The 16016-nt window shown below is 37.0% G+C and overlaps 1 protein-coding gene across 1 annotated transcript in view; it reads left to right on the top strand.

Annotated features, from left to right (window-relative positions):
* The first annotated feature begins 7613 nt into the window (after nucleotides 1-7613).
* Nucleotides 7614-16016, top strand: part of Cnbd1 (cyclic nucleotide binding domain containing 1) — a 261717-nt gene continuing 253314 nt past the window's right edge. Inside the window, exon 1 of the mRNA XM_041656754.1 lies at nucleotides 7614-7701. Coding sequence (XP_041512688.1) covers nucleotides 7614-7701 — 88 coding nt within the window. The remainder of the gene's footprint in view (nucleotides 7702-16016) is intronic.

The following is a 16016-nucleotide window of genomic DNA, read 5'->3' as shown; positions in this document are numbered from 1 at the left end:
CTGTTCCTGTTATGAGTATAAAATGTCCCTCTCCATCTCTTCTGATTGATTTAAGGTTGAAGTCAACTTTGTTAGAAATTAGTATGGCCACACCTGCTTGTTTCTTAGGTCCATTTGCTTGATAAGCCTTTTCCCAACCCTTTACTCTGAGTAGGTGCCTGTCTTTGTGGTTGAGGTGTGTTTCTTGTAAACAGCAGAAGGTTGGATCCTGTTTTTGTATCCAATCTCTTAGCCTGTGCCTTTTTATAGGTGAGTTGAGCCCATTGACATTAAGTGATATTAATGACCAGTGGTTGTTAACTCTGGTCACTTTTTTAGTAGTAGAGTTGGTGTGTTTCCCTTCTTTGAGTTGCTCTTGTGAAGAGTCTCTAGATGTCTGAGTTATTGTGGTCATTGTTGGACTCCTTGGTTAGTGATTTTCCTTCTATTACTTTCTGTAAGGCTGGATTTGTGGCTATATATTGTTTTAATTTGTTTTTATCCTGGAAAATTTTGTTTTCTCCATTTATAGTGAACGAAAGCTTGGCCGGGTATAGTAGTCTGGGCTTGCATCCATGGTCTCTTAGTTTTTGCAGTACATCTATCCAGGACCTTCTGGCTTTCATGGTTTCCATAGAGAAGTCAGGTGTAAATCTGATAGGTTTACCTTTATGAGTAACTTGGCCTTTTACCTTTGCGGCTCTTAATATTCTGTCTTTATTCTGTATGCTTTGTGTTTTGATTATTATATGGCGAGGGGATTTTTTTTTTGATCCAGCCTATTCGTTGTTCTGTATGCTTCTTGAACCTTCATAGGTACATCTTTCTTCAGGTTGGGAAAGTTTTCTTCTATAATTTTATTAAATATATTTTCTGGACCGTTGAGCTGCACTTCTTCTCCTTCTTCTACTCCAATTATTCTTAGGTTTGGTCTTTTTATTGTGTCCCATATTTCCTGAATGTTTTGTGATGAGAGTTTGTTGGACTTGCTGTTTTCTTTGAACAGTGTGTTTATTTTCTCTATGTTATCTTCAGAATCTGAGATTCTTTCTTCTATCTCTTGTATTCTGCTGGTTATGCTTGTTTCTGTAGTCTCTATTCGTTTAGATTTTCCATGTCCAGCCGGCCCTCCATTTGTGTTCTCTTCTTTGCCTCCATTTCAGTTTTCAAGTCTTGAACTGTTTCCATTTTCTGCTTGATTGTTTTTCCTTGGTTTTCTAGGGTATCATTCACTGATTTATTCAATTCTTCAAACTTTCTGTTATACTTCTCATCCATTTCTATAAGGGCGTTTTTTACATGCTGTTTAAGGGCCTCTATCACTTTCATGAAGTCAATTTTTTCTACTTCTTCTTGATTAAGGTGTTCTTGTCCTCCTGTTGTGAGGTCGCTGGGTTCTGGTGGTTTCATGTTGTTTTTCAGATTGTTGGGTGAATTCTTGCATTGGCGCCTGCCCATCTCTTCCACCGAATGCTCCCCTATGGATCTTCTTTTACAGGATCAGGTCTCCTTGCCCACTGATGTACCTTCCCAGTGATGTCACTCCCCAGTGATGGTTCTCCTGGTGCCCAGATTGCATCTCCGTGCTGCTTGAGAGCTCGTAAACAAAGGGCCTTCCTTGCTTGCTGCAGGCAGGCTATGGAGACAAAGGAACTACCGGCCTCCCAGTTGGATTCGGATTCGGTCTGGTCCCAGCACCTGAACAGGCTGAGTTGGTGGGGGGAGTCTGGATGCAAGCTGGGTGGGAAAGGAAGAGAGAGGAGGTATCGGGCAGTATAGCCCCAGCCGGATGACCAGGAAGTGCAGGAGGGATGAGGAACCTCTGAGTTCCCTGCTCTGTGCTGCTGCCACACTCACTCACCCCAATGATGGCTCTCCTGGTGCCCAGATCGTAACTGGATCTCTGTGCTGCTTGGGTAGCTCGTAAACAAAGGGCCTACCTTGCTTGCTGTAGGCAGGCTATGGAGACAAAGGAACTACTGCCCTCCCAGTTGGATTCGGATTCGGTCCGGTCCCAGCGCCCACACAGGCTGAGCTGGGATGGGGGGGGGGAGTCTGGATGCAAGCTGGGTGGGATAGGAAGAGAGAGGAGGTATTGGGCAGTATAGCTCCAACAGGATGAGCCTGGGTTTTAATAAGGAGCCGTGGAAAATTTAGAATTTTATTCAATGTAATCCAGACGTTATTTAATTGACAAAATAGGGACACTATCAATTCCTGCTGCAGACTCTTTAATTGATCAAATTAGACAGCAGATGATGCTTAGAAATCACTTGTCTTGGCACGTGGAATACAGCCCGCAGATGTTGTTGGCCACTCTATTATTATTTCCCTGAGAACAAACATTCCTACAGAAATGCTTTAAATTAGTCTTCTCTTGCAATGTTAGCAAGGCCAATTTTGATCAAATAAATTGAAAGAGGTGGATTGTAAGGAGAGTACAAATGGGTTTATGACTTTCATAGTAAATTTTGAACAGACTTTAGTTTAGGACACTGGCATCTAGTGAAACATGATTTAACGTGAAATTCCCTTTAAAAAGCCTACATAATTCAAACATTTAGAGTCTTTATTTTGTTTAGCACAGAGCCAACTTCAATAAGGAGCCTCCATCTGCCTGTGAGTACTTATAAAGAAAAAGAATTTAAAAGTCAGTTAGAGAAGATACTTTAAAAGTTTTGTGATATAATGTAGTAACTGTACTTCAGTTAGTTTATCAGAAAGCTGGCATGGAGCTGCCGTCCTAGCAAAACTGAGCAGACTTTCTGAGCTTAGTAGCTTTTCACAACACTCATTTCATTATTCTCCTGAGCAGCTGTTGTCATGTGGGGTATGATTTTTTTCCTTTACAATCACCTGTCATTGGTAACAGTTGGGTTATTTAGAACAGTCATTTCCCATCATTAAAACACTTTGCTTTTCCCACTCAATAGTTACGTTTCTTATAAAAAGAGCTGGTGCAAAGTATTGTTCTGATGTTGTTGGTCAAGGCTACTAAGAATCATTAAAAATGTAGATTTTAAGAGAGCAGCTGTCTAGATGGAGAGATGGCTCAGTGTTCGAGAATGCACAGAAGTCTCAGTGGCTAAGAGTATACACTGCTCTTCCTGAAGACCCAAGATTAGATCCAAGCACTGACATTAGATGGCTCACAGCTGTTCGTAACTCTAGTTTTAGGGGAGTGAACACCCTCTTCATCGTATGAGATCACTTCACCTTATGTGCACATAACTACACACAGACACACATACACATAATTAAAGATAATCTTAAAAAATGAAAGAGTTGCCTAGTGGTATGTCTTTTGAAAATTAATTTTAGTTTTATAAAATGATGTATCTAATTTATCTTCAAGGGGATTTTTATAACAAAATGGGACTCTTATTTATACAAACTAGAGTCCAAAATTTTTATGTACTTTCTGAAGAATATTATATTGGTTATATTTCTATTGCTGTGATGAAACACCATAACCAATGCAAGCTATAGAAGGAAGGGCTTATTTGGGCTTTACAGACTCAGAGGGATGAGTCAACCACAACCATGGTCTGGAGAATAGCAGTAGGCTGTCAGGTATAGTATCAGATCAGCACCTGGGAGCTCACATCTTCATCCACAAAGAAGAAGCAGGGAGCTAACTAGAAATGGCTGAGTCTTTTTAAATCTCAGTCTGTCTGCATGATATACTTCATTTAACAAGGCCACATTTCCTAATAGTCCCTGAAAGGTCACCAATTGGGGAGCAGGTATTCAAATGCTTAAAACTTATTGGGGATATCTCATTCAAACACGACAAATATAGACAGAGAAAATAATTGTTGAGAGTCATGAACAAAATCGTTCAATTGTTTTGAGAAATGGGAGGAGAAATACATTATATGCCATTTTTTATTAAACCACTCCTAATCTCTTTTCAGGCCCAACCCTTTCCTGTCTTTTCACTAGAGGTCAAAACAAATGAATAAAAACACAAGCAACAACAAAGACCATTTCTGTTCTGTATGATCTCATATTAATTACCAGTATGTACCTTGATTTCTCATCTATAAAATAAAGCTACTGTATTATACCCATCTCTTTGGGTATTGTAGATAAGTTTGTGTAAAGTTTCTAAACCAGTGCATTGCCAAAAAGGGGCCGTAATATTGACTTTGTCCCACCACCACGACCATCACCACCACCACCACCACCATGACTACCAACAGTAAGACCACCACTACTGCCACCACCACCATCACCACTTTAAATAACTATTAATTGAATAACTCAAAGCATTTCACTGTGACATTTCCACATAAGAATGCATCATGCCTAGATCATATCTGTCCCCCTTCAACTTTCTCTTTTCTACTCTTCTTTCCCTCTATCCTCTGCCCAGATTCTTTTTTAAATAAATTTTATTTATTTACTGATTTTGCAGTCCAGCTGTGGTTTCTATTTCCTCCTCTCCTCCAAGTCCCTCTTCTCCATCCTCCCTCTGTTCCCATTCCCCAATCCACTCCTCAGTTTCTGTTTAAGAAAGGGCAGCTCTCCCATGAGTATCAATAAAACATGGCATATCAAGTTGCTACAAGACTAAGCACCTCACTGTGTATTAAGGCTGGGCAAGGCGACCCAGTATGAGGAGTAGGGTTCCAGATATGCACAGACTCTTAATTGTCTCTTTTTCTGCATTTCAGCTTTTGTTTATTTATTTTTAAAATTTCTACATCATAGAGGAAATGTGGTACTTCTTTTTCTGTTTCGGGCATATTTTGCATAAATTGAGTTACTTTAGTTCAATTCATTTTCCTTTGAATAATGTGGTTTCATTCTTTTCACACTTGAACAATAAGCCATTTTCTATGTTAACTATATTTTCCACTTGTATTTATATGCTCATGGTACTCTCATTGATTCCATATTTAGTGTGAATAATGCCACAATAAACATGGGCATCTAAGTATCTCCTTTGCATACTGACTACATTTATTTTGGTTATTTACCTAGCTGCTTATTTTAGTCTCATTATGGTAGTTATAGATTATAATGTTTAATTAATCCCTGGAGTAATTGACTTTGAGAAGTATATGAGTATGTACAGTAATAAGTGTTGAATTCTGAAAATCTTTTTTTCAATTCCCATGAATGCTTAACACTCCTCCTTTTCCTTCTCCAGCACCATGATTTCCTTACAACCTTTTGCCATTGCCTTCATGAGCAACTCTAACGGTTCCTTAATTTGTTCCCCTTTTACCTTCCCTTCTTTCATCTTTATTTCAATCAGTTTCAGAGCACAATTTCTAAAGATGAATAATAACACGATCAAATCTCAGACAGGCACCTTCTCTTTGTGTATATGTAGGCATCTCCATCTTAGACCTGGCCTTCTAATCTGCTAAGTCTGGAATTATGAAAAATTACATTTCAATGAGCAAATCCGTCACTGAGAAATCCTCCTGTATTCTTATTACTGGGATCATCAGGGAGATTATAGACTGAAGAATCAATAGCTGTAGAGTGATGAAGGAGCAATAATATTTTACTTTGCAAAATTTCTACAAATCCTTTCTAGATAATTTCTACTCCTCCCCAAATTTATGCCTTTTTTTTATAACTGTTCACATTTTGTGTCACTTTTATCTTGTTCATACCCATAGGGATCGCTCATGATTTTCCTCAGTATAGTATTGTTAGCATGAATTTAAAGATGAGTCACACATCTAGGGACTGTGTGTCACACCCTTATCTCCACTCTTTTATTTAATCTTTGTATCACTCATGTGAGATACATTATCCCTATTGTATAGAGCAGGTTATTAAGATAAAGGCAGATTAAATGATTTGGCTAAGGTAATTTTGCAAATAACTGGCTGAGAAATGTATAGATTTATGAGGAATATCCAGGAAGTACAACCATGTATTTTAATGCATCTGTATATCAAATATAAACTACATGATTAGGTTATTGTCCTTAGAATGTATTTGAAAAGGATTAAGCAACATTAAGAGGACTAATGAGAAACATTTGGAAGAAGTTGGGTTTGTGAACTGATGGGGTTTTCTAAATAAACACGCAATATCATTATAAAGATATATAGATTTGTATAAAACTAATTACTTTATTTTCAATTTCTCCTTAAAAGATTTTGTTTACTTGTATTTTCATTAAGCATGTTTTATTTTCAATTATTTTTCAGGCTGAGGAAATGGCTCGCTGGATAAAGTATTCTCTGTGTAGGTCGAGGAACTGAGTTCAGATCCCCTGCACCCACACTAAAGTTGGGAGTGTCGGTGAGTACTTCAAAGCTGGAAAATGAAGACAGAAGTCTTAAGGGCCTAGTGGTCAAGCAGTCTGGACAGTCAGTGAACTTTAGGTCAGAGAGTAATCTTGTCTTTAAAAAGTAAATTTGTTAGGCAGTGATATTGGATGCTATTGTTCCCAGCACTGAAGAGACAGAGATCAGCGAATCTCTGAGTTTGAGGCAAGCCTGGTCTACAGAGAGGGTTCCAGGACAGCCAGGGTTACATAGAGAAATGCTGTTTTGAAAACAAACAAACAAGTAAATAAATCAATGAATATTCAGTAAAGGAAGACACCTGGTATTGTTCCTGGCCTTTACACATTTCATGTATAGGTGCATGTATTTGCATATACACATACACCACACACTCACAATACACATAGAATATTAAGTAAATAAGTAAATAGTTTCAAGAAAGATCTTGTTTAATGTGAAGTTTCTATGATCTTATACATCTTTCAATGTATGTGATTTGTTATATAAGAAATAGAGATAAGGTGAAAGTGTGAGGGTTTGCTAGATAGCTCAAGCAAGTAAAGGCTCCAACTGATAAGCCTGATAACATGGGTTCAATCCTTGGGACCCACAGGAGGAGAGAGACAACTCAAATTCTTTATACATATTACCTAAGATAGATGCCACCGTAATATATGATACACAGAATTTAATTACACTAATTCAATTGTATACCCCACAAGTAACATCTGACCAGCTGTTTTGGAGCTGTCAAGATACCTTCTCTTCCAGTAGTTTGCCTTACATGACAACTGTCAACGACTCCACCTCCTCCACTTCTCACACCCACATCCAAATTAGCTTTGGTCACTATGATTAAGAGAAAACAACTGAAATCATGCTACACAACAATGCAATTTGGTCGTGCGTATGCAAGGGTGATTATGGGTCTCTGATAATTAGGATACTGGTTTACCCTTTGTTATAAACAGAGAGTGGACTAATTCTTCTTTGTCTGTTTCTGGGTCTACAAAATGAATTTGTTTTGTTATGACCAAGTGGGAAAGAAAGGAGTTCTAAATCATGAAGACAAACAAAAAAATCCTGACTTAAAACTTATGAGTACTTTAGATTGTGTTTGCCCTGTGACTTAGAGTGTCATTCTTCACTTTCCTTAGCCCTGTAGTTAGTTCACTTCTCTCATTCATCCACTGACCTAGACTAGAGTTCTTACTGATCTAGCCCCCATTCTTACATCAGAACTGTGAACAAGAAGATTCTGTGGACTTGGCCTATCAGAGAGGCCTGGAAGGTTCAGCTTTATGATGATCAGAAGATAAGGATGGTCCTCTACCAGTCAAGCAGTTGCTGCCCATTTCCCTCTAAGCTACCAAAATGCCGATGAACTCTCTTCCAACGGCTATTTTGGCTCACATGGTAGCCGTTAACAACGTGCCTCCTCCTCCGCTTCGCAACATACCAGGCAAGTGACACGTTTATAAAGGTCCCTTGTTTTTGTTACTGTGTTCAGTGGTGCTTGCTTCATTGTGAGAAATCGGGATTTGAAAGTCAGTAGAAATACAGAGACTTGCTCTTACTGTCTGGTAATGGAAGAGCATAGTTTATAGGACTGGCTTATCTATTTGTGGCTATTTCAATAATTTAGGTCTGGAATACTGGGGTATTTTTGTAAAATGAGGGTTTTGATGAGATTTTACAAATTCAACAGTGTGCCCCCTCTATTTAAATATAAAAATACTTTTAAGGAGGAGAGAATAATGGAATCCATTTGAGATTACAGGAAATTGCAGGCATCTGCTTCTGGAAAACCTTGTGTTCTCTACACTGAGTTCTGCTATTCTGAGTACATTTTGCCTAGAGAATTCTCATTTTAAGTTTATAAGGTGATAAAGGTAATTTCCATTCTTCTGACTGGAATATATATCTATTTTACCTTTTGGTTTATCATGTCATAGAATTTATAAATACAGAATTAAATATTTTGAAATTTAGGCTTTGAACAGTATTTATTGTATGCAGTCAATGTATGCTCACGGTGTGGTTCTAAGGTGCTATGTCGGGCTATAGCTGCGCAACTCTTGGATCTGTTGGACACCAGAGTACTTGATAGTAACAGACAATAATGTCTGCCTTGAAATTACAAACAACCTTAGATAACATAGGAAATACTTATGACTCAAAGCTCAATAAGGAGTTATTTTTAGTATTTTCTTCTATCGTCCTCTAAGAGTTAACTTCTAGATAAAGTTTAAAATTTCAGTATCATCATTTCCAAAGAAAAGATATAAAAGCAGAGGCTTATAACTTTTGAAGGTGTATACTATATATATGCATATAAGTATATGTATATCAACACATGTAAAAATATTAAATATATTATATAAAATTCTTACAATTAATTATATAAACATATATATGTTATTTTATATATTTATTCCTAGAGTAAATGTATTCATAGATGGACTCAAAATTTTCTGTGTCTATTTAAGTGGAAGTATGTATTCAAGCAATTTTGTCCCTATCAGGTTTTATTTGTGAAAAAATAAATTGCCCTAAGATTTTTTTTTATCAGCCCAGAAAGCATGATAGTTGTGAGTTAAAAGATCAAATTAATTTAGAATCAAATGGGATGAGATGTTGCTGCCCTCTGCAGTCTCTGCCAAGGACACTTGACTTCTGTGAAGTGATTAAAAGATGAGAAATTGGCAGTAATTTAGATCTCAGAGCTGAATGGAGCATAATGGAGAGCAGCAGACAGCGCAGCACTCCTGGATTTCTCGGTAGAGGTCCTTGGTGGATGCTCTGTGCCTGTGACTGCCCTTTTGAGATGTGTCCTGCTTGCTTAATGGCTCAGGCTTTGTGTGAACTCCAGCAAGTCTACAGTTTTCCTTGGCACATTTTTCCTTGTCACAGCTGAAACAATAATCTCGTGAAACCTGAGAGTGGCAATTCTTTATCTGTAGAGTGACTTAACCTGTTTCACGTGGGAGCTGTAAAAGTACAATGTACATCAATTGGGATGCTTGGTTAAATACCTACAACATCTAGCCACCACACACACCTTTCTTTGTTTGCTTTGAATTTGGTCAGTAAAATTAGACTTGGGGGTGCGTATTTGCTTTCTTATTAAATATGTTCACGTGAATAACATTTACTGAACACTTTCTACAGACAATGCATAAATACTTTCCATGTTATGTTGTTTCATTTATTTCTCACAAAAACCTTGTCATGTCTGTAGTACGCAGAGCAGTACCCAGCAATGATATCCACACCCCGAATTCCAGAAACTTTGAATATGCTAAGATGCTGACAAAGCAAGGGAATTGTTATGTCTGCAGGTAGATTTAAGGCAGTTAAATCAGCTGCTGCTGATTGGAGAGAACCTCAGACACCACAGTGCATATTGAAATCATAAAGACTTATCAGAGAAAGGAGACGTGAAAAAGACTTGACTAGCCATTAGCTTTGAAGATGAGGGAAGACATGAGACAGGGAGGCATCTGGACAGTGTCAAGAAGCTAGAAAGGAGTCATAAATTCTCTCCTATGGTCTCAGGAGCACCATCATCCTGCTGATAACTTGATGCTAGCCCAATTAAATCACTTTAGACTTGTGATTTTTGGAATTTCAACACATCTATGTTTCAAAGATGTTTTTGGTAATCGCTTACAAGGGAAAGGAAAAAGGAATACAAGCTCTCATAACCAAAGGTAAAGAGGCTTACATATCATACAGTCGGAGTCACAATTGGGAAGGGGTGGGGTCTACTCAGAATATCCCCCACGTAAATTAAAGAACACTACTCATAAAAACAGCAGCATAGCCTTTAGAGATATCAATTTCATTTTGTTATTTTGTCTGCTAACATTCTGATGCAAGGGACTCCACATATCACTGCTCTGGTTATCATTGCTTCTGAAATTAGGATTTCCAGACAGTGTACACAGGTCAGGCTCCTGAGTCAGTTTCTGGCTTTCTATAACCTCCTGCTTTGGACTCAGGATTCTTTACAGCTTGGTAACCCCAGGAATGGAATTGAGGTTTTTTGTTGTTGTTCAGAAACAGAGGGGTACTTTTTACATTTTACTCTAGATGAGAGTTATTTCAAAGACCTTGCAGTTAGACGAGCTTAGAGTGGTTTTCCCACATGAGCATAATAATGGATGTTGGGAGGACTCTCACTGACCCACTATTATAACTTGATTTCTTCGAACAATGGAAGGGAGGGAAAGAGGGTTAGTGGAATGTAGGAGTCCACCTTCCCCCTTGCCCTTAGGAGTATGATCTAGTGAGGTTTGTTTCATTAATATGATGTTCCTCTATTTTCCTCACATTTCTTAGGCTTATCTTTCTGAAAAAAATTTTAAAAATAGATTGTACACTTTAACTTTTAGATCGTCCTGGAGGGATTGATGCATGGCACTGAGCTTTGCCGGGTTACAAAGCACTCAAAGTTTGCAAGACATTAGCGGGTGTATATTACTGGTTCTTACTTCTTAGGATATAAAAGAAAAATAAAAGAGTTCAAGAATGCAGACCCTCTAGGGAATTCGGAAGTAAGGTAGAACTCTTAAGTGAATGGTTTTGTCTGTTCCTTTCCATCTTAGAGTGTGCGTTCGCTGAAAGCCTGGAAATAGCATGCTGCCATTCCTAAACTTCAAGGGCATTTTCTGCATTTGAGAGTTCTCTAGTAATTAAATATGAGAGGGGTCTTAAAAACATGTATTTAGAAAAGTGAATGGGGCACCATTTAAATGTCTTAAACTATTCAAACCTCCAGAGGCACTGGGGGGGGGGGGGGGGGGGGGGGGGGGGGGGGGGGAGCAAGTACAATAGAGGAGAAAATCATAGAAGTGTATTGTAATACCTAAAGAAACAACATCAAAAAGATAATTGAATATAAAAGAAGCCAGAATAAGAACAGAAGTTCCAAGAAAATAGAAAAAGAAAAGACATTGAATATTTGAGTGTTTCTCTATACTTGTAGAAACGTAAGTATGGATAATTCCAGGAAAAAACTCTGATTTTTTTTTTATGTCATGTGCAAAAGAACCAACATTTTCTCTTTTTTTCTTCTTCACATGGATATCCATTTTTTGGCACTAACATTTCTTGAAGAGATTATCTTTTCTGCATTTGTGTTTTCAGGACCATCATTGAAAATTAGTTGAAAATCTGGTTCTATTTTGATTATAAACTTTTTATAAGATTTTTCTTTCAAATGATCTCTGATCTTTTCTGTAAAGATTGCTTTGATTGTGCAGTCCTTTGGTTTTGTTCTTTATGAATTTTAAGACTGACTTTCTATACTGGTAAAAAAATAACATTGAGATTACTGTAGGGATGTACTGAATCTGTAAATAATAAGGGATAGTATGGGCATTTAAAAATTATTGATGCTTTCATTGAACATGGGCTATCTTTTTCAAGGTATGTGCGATTATTTTGTTTTGTTTTGTTTTTTATTTTTTTGAGACAGGGTTTCTCTGTAGCTTTGGAGCATGTCCTGGAACTAGCGCTTGTATACTAGACTGGCTTCAAACTCACAGAGATCTGCCTGCCTCTGCCTCCTGAGTGCTGGGATTAAAGGCATGTGCCACCATAGCATAGCTTCAAGATATGTGTTTTAAGATATTTTGTTTTCTTATATGGCATTGTTTTTACTTGTGATACTTCATACAATGATATTATAAAAAGGAGCATCTTTTTTAACATTCATGTATATAATTTATTCATTTTAGTTGTTGTGTTATATTTAATCTTTTTTATTGTAATAAGCATCAGTCTGATTGTGTATACTTTATTAAACTCTTATCTATTTAAACCCATGCTCTGTTCACTGTTCAAATCCATTCATAGTGGTATTAGAGAAATAGTGGAAGACAGTTGAAGCGAAGGGTAAGGAACGTGTTCAGTGTTTTTCTTTCTTTGTTTTTGTTTTTGTTCTGTTCCTTGGCATTGTTTCTCTTTTCCTACCCAAGCAATAAGTATTCAGCAGCCAGAGTTGAATAATTCACCCACTCCTCTCTGCTTTCATTAGGGAGACTGTGGCAGCTGGTTCCTGGGTGTCAATTGATGCTTCTCCTTTGCCTTGTCCATCTGGAACACCTGTCTGACAATGCTCTGCATCTGTTTCTGTTTTTTTTCTTTCTTGTTTTATGTTTTTGTTGTTGTTGTTTTACATTAAAATAACTACTGTTTTTCCTATCTCATGATCACTGGATACCGAACCATAAAATGCAAATTTGCTTCTAGGTAATTTTGTTGTTTAAAATCAGACAAACATACCATGCATAATTTAAATCATATTAGTAATTCAAAATTACTATTGATGGAATGAGTTCATTGTGATGTTTTGGTGCATACTATTTTTTTTTTACCTTCTTTCTTCACTTTTCTTCCCCTGTTCACCTTGGTTAGATTCCTTTTTCCATATTAGCCTTCTGCTTCCTTAGATTCTCTTTTCCTCCCCATCCTTCCTAAAAACTATTCTTTTTCCTCTCATATCGCTTTGTAGTTTCCTGAATTTTATACTTACACTCATATATGCAAAATATACACATTAAAATCTGGAATCCACATTTAAGAGTATAAGGGAAAGGATTCAGTGTTTGTCTTTCTATTTTATTAGTTTATTTTGTTTATCATGAGACTTTCTAGTTATATCAATTTTCTTAGAGTCGTAGTAACATCACATTTTTTTATGGATGAATAAAATTCCATTGTGTATATGTAGCTTACATTATCCATTCATCTGTTGATGGACATCTCACTATTGTTAATTATGTATCAATAACATGGACATGCAGTTGCCTTTGTGGTGGGGCTTCGAGTCCTTTGAGAGAAGATTTTCAGGAGTGATTAAATCAGCAGTGTTGTACTGAGAAGACACAGCACTACCCTGCCACCCTTGGCAGCTTAAGGAGCTACCCTAGACTTTTAGGAATCCCAATTCAGGCAAAGTAGGGATTTATGATTTGACAATAAAAAGATTATCAGAATTAGCTAGTATAGCTAATTAGAGTTGGGAATTATATTAAAGCTATTTTAACATAGCCTTAAGCATGATGGTTAACAAAAAGTTACTCAGAAGAAAGTATGGTACACCCAAATGTGGTACAGTGCTCTCCTAGAGTCCTGGTTGGTGTTTGTCATGTATACCATTCTGGAGGCTCCATATCGAAAGTTGCTAAGAAACTGGTTTTTTTCTCTCCCTTTTTCTCGTAAGAGAAACATGTCAGGTAGCTCCAGAGATGCACCAGCTGAAATTACAATCTGATAATTTGAAGCCAGAAGCCACTAAATTTGCACCAGGGGTTCAATACATATACTCTCCACATGAGATTTCTTGTGACAATATAGAAAAATTACAGGTCTACAGTGGTGAACGGGAAAGGACCCCAGGCAGGTGTTAATTGTGCAGCAGGTCTTGCTCTACTGATGAAAATGCTTCTACGAGATTACTGAGTAGCTGCCTTCTCTCTCTTCTCATGTTCAAATGTCCTCTGCTTTTCTCTCGTGACTCACTCATAGCAAAATTGTATGATTTAGGTTTTTAAGAAATCTACATGCTGATTTTCACCATGGCTATACCAGTTCATCCATCAGGGGAGATTACAGCTTCCTGTTTTTCCAGATAAACATGCTCACACAGCAGTTGCTGGTGTTTGTGTTATGTTTTCTTCCTTTTTTTCTCTCTTTCTCTAGGGTTTTAAATTTTATTCTTACTTTAAAAATAGTAAAATTTGTTCTTTGGTGCATATTGCTAAATAGACAAATGTATAACCACCACTTTATTTTCTTACCACCACTGTAATCAAGATATGGAAAAATTACATCACTTTCCCAAATACCCACTACCCTCTTCTGTGTCATCAAATATTCTTCCCCCATCCTCAGGCTATGTCACTGACTTGGCCTCTATCATTAGAATTTCATCTATTTAGGATCTTTTGAATCTGTTTCTTCTACTCAACATAATTCATTCGGGATTCATGGACATGTAACTGAATGTGTAAAAAGTTTCTTCCTTTTAATATGCTTTTAGTTGAAATACAATTATATCAGTTTCTTCCCCTCCCTCCCTTTTCCTTCCCCAGCCCCTATTATGCTCTCTAGGACCCCTTCTGTGATCCCTTCTCTCAAGTTGATAGCATCCTTTTCTTTGAATTTTATTGTTACATCCCTATATATGTTCATATATGTAGGTTTATGCACATATATAAAGAAAGACAAACTGCTCAGTTATTTTCTTCTCTCTTTTTTAGACAGTATCTCACTACGTATCCTTGCTGGTCCTGAACTTACATAGGACAAGCTGGCTTGGATTTTCAGAGGTTTGTCTGCCTCTGTTTCCTCAGTGCTGGGATTATAGGCATGCACCACCATGTTGGTTCATTTATTTTCTTGATGTTAGCCATTCTGACTTGGGTGAAATAAAATCTTGGACTAGTTTCAATTTATATTTACTTAAAAATTGAGGATTTTTGTATACTTTAAAACATGTCCATTGGCCATTAGTGTTTTATGTTCTCAGAAATATCTATTCAGTTCACTGGCCCATTTATTGATTGGAAGAATTGGGTTTTAGTTTAATTTTCCAGTTTTTTAATATATTTTGAACATTAACCCCATGAATAAAGTAAAGATGGCAAAGATTTCCTCCCATATATAATGTATCTCTTGATTCTGCTGGTTGTTTGCTTAGCTGTACAGAAGTTCTCTAATTTTATGTAATTTTACTTGTCAATTCTTAGGGTTAATTCCTACGCTATTGGGTAATTTTCAGAAAGCTCTTGCCTGTGTCTATGTTTTGACATAGTTTTTACGTTATGGTCACAGATATATTTTTAATTTATTCTTATACATGTGATATATGAATCAATTCAATTCTTTCCCAGGTGGATATCCAGTGTTCTCAACACCATTTAATAAAAAAATCTGTTTTTGTTTCAAATTAGGTTTTTGACACTTTACCTCAATAATCACCTTTATATCTTTTCTATAGTTTTTTTATTGACATGTACTTTATAAAATATGAGTACAGTTATGCTGTCTTGTTTACAGCTTAGATTCTCTTGGTGTGCTGATTGCTATCAGTTTTGGATGTCTTTGCAACTATCAAATGTTTCACGGAGACAACTCATAGTTGACCCTTGCTTTTTCTTTTTTTCCTTTTTTTCAATTTTATTTTTTTTAAAAGAAAACAAACTATCTTTTTTTCATTTTACACACCAATCCCAGTTCCCACTCCCTCCTCTCCTTCCATTCACTCTACTTTCACCTCCACTCCACCCCATCCACTCCTCAGAGAAGGTGAGGCACATTGTTTTGGGGAAGGACTAAGGCCCTCCCTACTATATCTAGGCTGAGCAACATATCCACCCAAAGAGAATGGGTTCTCAAAAAGCCAATCCTGGTGGGCACCGTAGTCTTCCCCAGTCATACAACTGTCAACTGCATTCAGAGGGTCTAATTTCTTCCTATGCTGGTTCCTTCCCTGTCCAACTGGAGTTGGTGAGATTTTTAGTTATATTTTTATTATAGCTGAATTCTTGTTAATATTTCCAACTCTTTATTCAATTCTGACTTTAAATTTCAAGCTTTCTTTGTCATTTTGCTCCACCATATATTTTTATTTTCTCAGGTACATATTGTTATTCTCTTGAAGTTCATTGTACTGTTTGTGTCTTTTTTATAAAACTCCTTGAATTCTTTAAAAACAGTATGTATTGTTCATTGGATTCAGTGTCCTGCGTTCATATAGGTAAATTT

The sequence above is a fragment of the Microtus oregoni genome, unplaced genomic scaffold (assembly GCF_018167655.1).
Source record: "Microtus oregoni isolate MIOR12 unplaced genomic scaffold, Mior012 000008F_ref0000371, whole genome shotgun sequence".
Classification (NCBI taxonomy): domain Eukaryota; kingdom Metazoa; phylum Chordata; class Mammalia; order Rodentia; family Cricetidae; genus Microtus; species Microtus oregoni.
Note: the sequence above shows the minus strand (reverse complement) of the source record. Positions and strands in the feature narration are given on the sequence as shown.